Raw genomic sequence first — 10000 nt, forward strand, 5'->3', positions numbered from 1 at the left:
TGTGTGTGTGAGAGAGAGAGAGAGAGAGAGAGAGAGAGAGAGAGAGAGAGAGAGAGAGAGAGAGAGAGAGAGAGAGCATGCGTTGTGGAGTGTTGTGACACGGACAATGTCACAGCAGCAGCGTGATTATGAATCCCACCAACGTTCTAGGCTATAGACCCGCCTTACCATGTGTCTGATTGAGCCAGGGAGCCAATCAGACACATGGCTACAATGACCACTCACTTGAAACAAAAAAAAATGGTATGTTCAAACTGTATGTTCAACTGTTTTAACTTTCTACCAATAAACATAAAAAAACAGGGAGATGCTCAAGAGGCATCCTAACCAGATGGCCGAACCACCTAAGCTGGCTCCTTTCCAAGCGAAGAAGCAGCGAGCCAGCTTAGGTGGTTCGGGCATCTGGTTAGGATGCCTCTCGAGCGTCTCCCTGTTTTTATTTATTTTTATAAATATGTTTATTGGTAGAAAGTTAAAACAGTTACTCCGAGTCTCTCGCGCGTAACTGAACTTCTCACCCTATCTCTATAAGGGAGATGCCAGCCACCTGTCAAAGAAAACTCATTTCGTCCGCTTGTTACCTTATTCTTTTGGTCATGACCCACACACACTTCATGACCTTAGGTGAGAGTATAGGAATGAAGATTGCTCGGTAAACAGAGAGCTTTGCCTTCTGGCTCAGCTCTCTTTTCGTCACGACAGTGACGGTACAGCGACTGCAATTATCGTATTGATACTTCTACTTAGGTAAAAACACGCGAGTACTTTTTCCACCACTGCATGACACAATGTTATGTGGATCATGTCAATGACATAATCCACCAGATTCCTTAGCGGGGGAGGGAGGGAGGGGGGGGATCCCTTTCTATGTAATCCATTGTTTCCTATACCTCCTAACACCATTGCAGTACGGGAAAGGAGAGGAGAGGAGAGGAGAGGAGAGGAGAGGGGAGAGGGAGAGGAGAGGAGAGGAGAGGAGAGGAGAGGAGGGGAGAGGAGAGGAGAGGAGAGGAGAGGAGAGGAGAGGAGAGGAGAGGAGAGGAGAGGAGAGGAGAGGAGAGGAGAGGAGAGGAGAGGAGAGATGGGAGGGGAGGGGAGGGGAGAGGAGAGGAGGGGAGGGGAGAGGAGAGGAGAGGAGTGGGGAGGGGAGGGGAGAGGAGAGGAGAGGAGAGGAGAGGAGAGGGGAGGGGAGGGGAGGGGAGGGGAGGGGAGGGGGAGGGAGGGGAGGGGGGAGGGGAGGGGAGGGGAGGGAGGAGAGGGAGGGAGGAGAGGGAGAGGAGAGGAGAGGAGAGGAGAGGGAGGGAGGGAGGGGAGAGGAGAGGAGAGGAGAGGAGAGGAGAGGAGAGGAGAGGAGAGAGAGGAGAGGAGAGGAGAGGAGAGGAGAGGAGAGGAGAGGAACACGAGGCGGGTGGGTCTAACAGGCTGTACGTATGTCCGTGTCGCTGAGCAGTGCAACTCAAGCCCTGTGGGAACGGGGGTTTCTAACCAAGCTTTGACTGACAGGCTCATCTCCGGACGCCACCCGAAAAGAAAGGGGGGGGGGGGGGTGGGGGGGGGGGCGGGGCGGGCAATCGCCAGAGGGCAAGCTTAGAATAACCTCGGTAACACACCTGACCGCCGTGCATGCTTCAGGTTGGGGGGGTGACGGACGCGCACACAAACAGACACACAAACAGACACACATGTACACATACGTACAGGTAGGAGATGCATGGCGCGCTTCATGCGAGTGGATGCGATCCCACCACACACACACACACACACACACACACACACACACACACACACACACACACACACACACACACACACACACACACACACACACACACACACACACACACACACACACACACACACACACACACACACACACACACACACACACACACACACACAGAAATGAATGCAAAAACAAACAGACTGTTACACGCACTCTTCTTCTTGCTCAGGTTCTCGCTCGCTCTGTGAAATTTCTGACATTCTTCACACTGCCCTGCGGCTATAGATGGCTTCTTCTACACGCCATGCAGTGTTGATTTGGACAGCAACATTTGCTTTAGTTTTTAAGGCCTTTTTAGACGGCCATGCAGCAACTGACGCGCCTAGTAATTCATTTTCAATGAGAGTTGGACTGTGGAGTTGCACTTCCTTCCTGGACTACAATTCCCATAATGCTTTGGTGCACTATTGTGGATATAGGGTGAGACAGAGCCATAGAGTAAAGGTGGTTGCACAATGCACACTGGACGCGTTTTTCGGAAAACAGACGGAAAAACGCTGCTAAAAATCCGAAAACGCGTCCAGTGTGCAGGGACCTTAAGACAGAGTTATGGCACTCCATTCACTTCATGGGGCCAGTCCAATGGAGGCTCTTCTACATAGACCTCTAATGGGGAATAGGGACACCGGAAGTTTACGGAATGCATTGGAGTCTATGGGCGAGTACATGAACCACGTGACCGGGCTGTTTTCTGCCCCTTCAATGTCGCAAGTGTTGTATCCTGCCCGTTTTTGTCTTGTTTCTAATTATTTGTTCGGCCCAAAAAAAACGTGTTTATTGTCATGATTTGTCAACTCGGCTGTTGGCTTTGTCCGAGGCTTACATATCTTTAAATCAATACTTATTGAAATGCCTATATGGGAAAAAATTAATGGGGGACTTAATTATTTCCTGGAAAGGGGGCGGGACTGCGACGCTCTATAGAGACCCGAACGATTCAACTGCATTTTTCCCCCAACAATTCCAACGACGATAGACTATCCACGAGCTCATGATGACGTGTCGCGTTGTTGTGATCTTTCGTGTGCAGCGACGTCTAAACCGGGCTGTAAGAGGTTGGTTTAGCCCATTTTGACCTGGGAACGATTCTACAAAATGTCTTCTAAATCCTGACAGTTTTCTGAAAAACCCTATGTTTCTATGTCAGTCGTTCTCAAACATTTTCATGTCAAGGACCCCCGATATTATATGTAATTGGCCCCCGACCCCCATCTGAAAATATGTCGTTCCAGAAGCAAAGATTTGAGTTAGAAACGGCTCTGAAAGAATATCTTCAAAGATTTGTGCCACATTTTCAAGATTTTTCAAAAATAGCAGACCTACAAGCTCGTAGCGCGGCACTCGGTGCCGCACTATGAGCTTGTAGATCTGCTATTTTTCAATAGCCAAAGTAGGCTATAACATAATGCTTAAAACACCAAAAGGGGTTCCCGCCCAGAATGGATTAGAGTGTTACAGAAATAGAGGTAATGTTCTTGTGCCGCAGCAGCACAGCCTTTTATGACCAAACTAAACGACGGTAGGAACACAAAGAACCCACAGGGGGCGCCGCGCAGGGAGGAAGTGCATGGCCAGCTGCTAATCAGCTCTCTCCGCGTCGTGACACGGCCTGTCAAACATTACGTTCACTCAGGCTGATTCTGTATGAAGGACAGAAAGCCTTCCCATGGAGCCGCGCTCCCTCAATGTTTGGGCTCGGCCATTTATGACTGACGTGCACATAAATAAATCATTCAGCGCGCGCGCGTGTGTGTGTGTGTGTGTGTGTGTGTGTGTGTGTGTGTGTGTGTGTGTGTGTGTGTGTGTGTGTGTGTGTGTGTGTGTGTGTTTGAGTGTGTGCGTGAATGCATACATGCACCCGACAACTTACTACCAGCGCGTACATTACAAGGGTGTGAAGACATGCACACATGCAAACCCACGTACAGATGTATGCACAGTTGCACACGCACGCACGCACGCACGCACGCACGCACGCACGCACGCACGCACGCACGCACGCACTCACGCACGCACGCATAGACACACAGAGCAGTGAACTGCTTTGAGCCCATCAAGTGGTTTTCTATGGCCCGTGCAGCAACACCAGTGCAGTGCGTATGGCTCTAGTTCAGGCCAAGTAACATCACACTGGGTGGTCTCTCCTCTCCAGGTGTACACTGGAAAATTATGCGTAAGGGTCCATTTGGTTCCATTTGGACACTTAACCCATTTTGACCTGAGATCAGATTCTAAAAATGTCTTCTACATCCTGACAGTTTTCTGAAAAAGCTATGTTTCTATGTCAGTCGTTCTTCGATTTTTCAAAAATAGCAGACCCTACAAGCTTGTAGCGCGCCACTCGGTGGCGTGCTACGAGCTTGTAGATCTGCTATTTTTCCATTGCTAAAGCATAACATAATGCTAACACCAAAAGGGGTTCCCGCCCAAAATGGGATAAAAGGACAGAAACCACTTTTTGGGGTTTTAACCTTTCAAGACGGGAACCCATGTTAGGGGTGCCATGTACAGTATAGTATAGCAACATATTTTCTTCGTAATCTTTAAATAAACATTTGACGTTTTTCAGAAATCTTGGGTCAGGAGGAGTTTAGGAGATGATTTTAGAATCGGCCTCAGGTCTATATCTTCCCCCTTCTCAGTCTAAAACACCCTGGACAACGCTCCACACGTCCGAGACTCTTCTCCCTTCTCTAAAAGACCCTGGACAACGCTCCACACGTCCCAGACTCTTCTCCCTTCTCTAAAACACCCTGGACAACGCTCCACACGTCCCAGACTCTTCTCCCTTCTCTAAAACACCCTGGACAACGCTCCACACGTCCCAGACTCTTCTCCCTTCTCAGTATAAAACACCCTGGACAACGCTCCACACGTCCCAGACTCTTCTCCCTTCTCAGTATAAAACACCCTGGACAACGCTCCACACGTCCCAGACTCTTCTCCCTTCTCTAAAACACCCTGGACAACGCTCCACACGTCCCAGACTCTTCTCCCTTCTCTAAAACACCCTGGACAACGCTCCACACGTCCCAGACTCTTCTCCCTTCTCTAAAACACCCTGGACAACGCTCCACACGTCCCAGACTCTTCTCCCTTCTCAGTATAAAACACCCTGGACAACGCTCCACACGTCCCAGACTCTTCTCCCTTCTCTAAAACACCCTGGACAACGCTCCACACGTCCCAGACTCTTCTCCCTTCTCAGTATAAAACACTCTGGACAACGCTCCACACGTCCCAGACTCTTCTCCCTTCTCTAAAACACCCTGGACAACGCTCAACACGTCCCAGACTCTTCTCCCTTCTCTAAAACACCCTGGACAACGCTCCACACGTCCCAGACTCTTCTCCCTTCTCTAAAACACCCTGGACAACGCTCAACATGTCCCAGACTCTTCTCCCTTCTCTAAAACACCCTGGACAACGCTCCACACGTCCCAGACTCTTCTCCCTTCTCTAAAACACCCTGGACAACGCTCCACACGTCCCAGACGCTTCTCCCTTCTCTAAAACACCCTGGACAACGCTCCACACGTCCCAGACTCTTCTCCCTTCTGTAAAACACCCTGCGTGCGTGCGTGCGTGCGTGCGTGCGTGCGTGCGTGCGTGCGTGCGTGCGTGCGCAGTGCACTCACTCATCTCCATGTATTCGGGGGTGAGGCCCTCAAAGGGAACCAGTTCATAGTCCAGGTTCCACTGCTGTGGAGGTCTGCTCCTCTCCTCCTCCCTCTCCTCCTCACCCTTATCCTTCAGCTTCTTCATCAGCTTCTTCAGCTTCCTGGACAGATGGAGGAGTAGGAGAGGAGAGGAGAGGAGAGGAGAGGAGAGGAGAGGAGAGGAGAGGAGAGGAGAGGAGAGGAGAGGAGAGGAGAGGAGAGGAGAGGAGAGGAGAGAGGAGGAGAGGAGAAGAGGGGAGAGGAGAGGAGAGGAGAGGAGGGTTGCAGTAAAACTGAAATCTACATGATGTCATCAGTATTGATTTTGACAGCACATTTTGATATTGCATAAATTGAATACAATTCTGTTAAGTTTTAGACATATTTTAGTCATCTGAAATGTTTTACCTTTAGTCTAGTTTTAGTTGACTAATAGGCATAAGATTTTAGTCGACTATAAGGTACAGTTGATCGACTAAAATGTCGACGCATAATCGCGCAAACATCCCGCATGCATGTTCCACAACTTCCCGCATATTTCACCACATAAAACCACGTAAAAACCTTGCATATTTCATCACATAATCAATGATTTTAAGATGCATAATCAAGGATTTTTGCCCACGTTTTTCTGGAGGGTCAATACCAATTCCTGGGAAACTTTGCACGCACATTCCCCACTAAGCCACAGAAGAACCTCCATGCAACTCACAAAAAGCACACTTCACGTATATAAGGTCGTACAATCAACCTCTTTATTTCCCTGCATGGCATCCTTGGATCATGACGTGATGTATAGGCCACGTCGTGCAGCCAGACAAGTCCTACAGACTTTATCCAGAAATCAGTACACGTTATCTCTGGGGTCATGTGATCAAGATATACGAGTCAATATCTTTCAGGTCCAATTTACATTGGCTACGGCCCTGCATGGGGATACTGCATACTTCTACCTATAAATGCACCATGTCTCTGTGCGTCTGTCTGTACGTCTGTCTGTACCGCACGTGTGTACGGCTGTAATGCGCGCTGTAATGCGCGCTGTAATGCACGTAACTCGAGAACCGTTCGCCGCGCCGACACACGCGTTCCACACCCCCACAGAGGGTGCAGTGCCCGGTGGTGTCAAATCGGTCGGACCCACGGTTGTCCAGAACCACCAAAAAAGGCCTCTCTGCCCGGGGCTCTGGACAGGGCCTCTGCCCGGGCTCCATATATGGAGCTGGCCTATGTTCTGACATCACAACACTCCATATTTGGGCATGCCTGACACAGAACTCCATATACAGGAATAAAGGGACACAGGGAGACAGATCCAGAAATCTCCATATATGGGCATAAAAGGGACACAGACAGATGGGTGGAACTCTGACACGGGTACAACGGGTATTGCATAGCTGGGTGCATGGGGTAGGGCTTTAAGCAACTAGTCGACTATTCAACTAGTCGACTAGTAAATCCACTATAGTCGACCTTGCTGGTACTATAGTTGACTAGTTGATAAGAAGAAAAAAAAAAGAACTATAGTTTTTGTAGGCCTCGATTATAGTCACCAATGTAGATTATAGTCACCAATGTAGATTATAGTCACCAATGTAGATTATAGTCACCAATGTAGATTATAGTCACCAATGTAGATTATAGTCACCAATGTAGATTATAGTCTCCAATGTACACAGTTTTTAAATGTACAAATATCATATTTTCTTTTTTCCATAATAGGTAGTTAAACAACTAGTCGACTAGTAAACTACTAAAACTAGGCAACTAGTCGACTAGTAAAAACCACTAGAAGTGAAAGCCCTAGAATTGATCTCCAACTTCCATCGTTACCGACTCGGTGCTCTACAGCCGGGCACCGCTCTAGTACTGTATAAATGTATACATGTGATCAGTTTCACACCACCATCCACTGCAGTAGCTGCATGGAAGCTACTGTACTGTGTCTGCATGGAAGCTACTGTACTGTGTCTGCATGGAAGCTACTGTACTGTGTCTGCAATGGAAGCTACTGTACTGTGTCTGCATGGAAGCTACTGTACTGTGTCTGCATGGAAGCTACTGTACTGTGTCTGCATGGAAGCTACTGTACTGTGTCTGCATGGAAGCTACTGTACTGTGTCTGCATGGAAGCTACTGTACTGTGTCTGCATGGAAGCTACTGTACTGTGTCTGCATGGAAGCTACTGTACTGTGTCTGCATGGAAGCTACTGTACTGTGTCTGCAATGGCATGCATCTGCTCAATAGAACTATAGAAGGCTCCCGCATGCCTCCAAGAAGCAAAAAAGAAACAAGGCCAAACAATTTATCCAAATATTTGATGCGGTCTGGGTTCATTCAACTCTCGAGACTGTACAGTATACGAATGTAACCCAAATGGCAAAGGCAAAGTTGTTTTACCACCAATGAACTATACTTGTAAACATAACAGTGGAGTGTGTGTGTGTGTGTGTGTGTGTGTGTGTGTGTGTGTGTGTGTGTGTGTGTGTGTGTGTGTGTGTGTGTGTGTGTGTGTGTGTGTGTGTGTGTGTGTGTGTGAGAGAGAGAGGGAGAGAGAGAGAGAGAGAGAATGAAGGAGGGAGGGAGGGAAAGGAAGGCACAAACCTCTTAGGATTTCCTCATGCTTGTAGCGTTCAGGCCAAATATAGAGAATGTGTGCATTTGCATTTACAGACATGCTGCATCTGTGCATCGCTGCCAAGCCTCATACAGTACGTATCAGAGACTCACAGCCTCATACAGTACGTATCAGAGTGACTCACAGCCTCATACAGTACGTATCAGAGTGACTCACAGCCTCATACAGTACGTATCAGAGAGACTCACAGCCTCATACAGTACGTATCAGAGAGACTCACAGCCTCATACAGTACGTATCAGAGTGACTCACAGCCTCATACAGTACGTATCAGAGTGACTCCCAGCCTCATACAGTACGTATCAGAGTGACTCACAGCCTCATACAGTACGTATCAGAGAGACTCACAGCCTCATACAGTACGTATCAGAGTGTCTCACAGCCTCATACAGTACGTATCAGTGACTCACAGCCTCATACAGTACGTATCAGAGTGACTCACAGCCTCATACAGTACGTATCAGAGTGACTCACAGCCTCATACAGTACGTATCAGTGACTCACAGCCTCATACAGTACGTATCAGAGTGACTCACAGCCTCATACAGTACGTATCAGTGACTCACAGCCTCATACAGTACGTATCAGAGTGTCTCACAGCCTCATACAGTACGTATCAGAGTGACTCACAGCCTCATACAGTACGTATCAGAGTGACTCACGGCCTCATACAGTACGTATCAGAGTGACTCACAGCCTCATACAGTACGTATCAGTGACTCACAGCCTCATACAGTACGTATCAGAGACTCACAGCCTCATACAGTACGTATCAGAGTGACTCACAGCCTCATACAGTACGTATCAGAGTGACTCACAGCCTCATACAGTACGTATCAGAGACTCACAGCCTCATACCGTACGTATCAGAGTGACTCACAGCCTCATACAGTACGTATCAGAGTGACTCACGGCCTCATACAGTACGTATCAGAGTGACTCACAGCCTCATACAGTACGTATCAGAGTGACTCACAGCCTCATACAGTACGTATCAGAGTGACTCACGGCCTCATACAGTACGTATCAGAGTGACTCACAGCCTCATACAGTACGTATCAGAGTGACTCACAGCCTCATACAGTACAGTACGTATCAGAGAGACTCACAGCCTCATACAGTACAGTACGTATCAGAGTGACTCACAGCCTCATACAGTACGTATCAGAGTGACTCACAGCCTCATACAGTACGTATCAGTGACTCACAGCCTCATACAGTACGTATCAGAGACTCACAGCCTCATACAGTACGTATCAGAGTGACTCACAGCCTCATACAGTACGTATCAGAGTGACTCACAGCCTCATACAGTACGTATCAGAGTGACTCACAGCCTCATACAGTACGTATCAGAGTGACTCACAGCCTCATACAGTACGTATCAGAGTGACTCACAGCCTCATACAGTACGTATCAGAGTGACTCACAGCCTCATACAGTACGTATCAGTGACTCACAGCCTCATACAGTACGTATCAGTGACTCAGCCTCATACAGTACGTATCAGAGTGACTCACAGCCTCATACAGTACGTATCAGTGACTCACAGCCTCATACAGTACGTATCAGTGACTCAGCCTCATACAGTACGTATCAGAGTGACTCACAGCCTCATACAGTACGTATCAGTGACTCACAGCCTCATACAGTACGTATCAGAGTGACTCACGGCCTCATACAGTACGTATCAGAGTGACTCACAGCCTCATACAGTACGTATCAGTGACTCACAGCCTCATACAGTACGTATCAGAGAGACTCACAGCCTCATACAGTACGTATCAGAGTGACTCACAGCCTCATACAGTACGTATCAGAGTGACTCACAGCCTCATACAGTACGTATCAGAGTGACTCACAGCCTCATACAGTACGTATCAGTGTGACTCACAGCCTCATACAGTACGTATCAGAG

At 48.3% G+C, this 10000-nt stretch overlaps 1 protein-coding gene across 1 annotated transcript in view; it reads right to left on the minus strand.

Moving 5' to 3' along the window:
- ano2b (anoctamin 2b) overlaps positions 1 to 10000 on the minus strand; it is a gene marked incomplete at both ends in the record, with an annotated part of 96458 nt that overhangs the window by 19929 nt on the left and 66529 nt on the right. The window contains one exon of the mRNA XM_079494764.1: positions 5422 to 5564. Within this exon, the coding sequence (XP_079350890.1) occupies positions 5422 to 5564 (143 nt within the window). The remainder of the gene's footprint in view (positions 1 to 5421; positions 5565 to 10000) is intronic.

The sequence above is a fragment of the Electrona antarctica genome, assembly GCF_951216825.1.
Source record: "Electrona antarctica genome assembly, chromosome: 23".
NCBI lineage: Eukaryota > Metazoa > Chordata > Actinopteri > Myctophiformes > Myctophidae > Electrona > Electrona antarctica.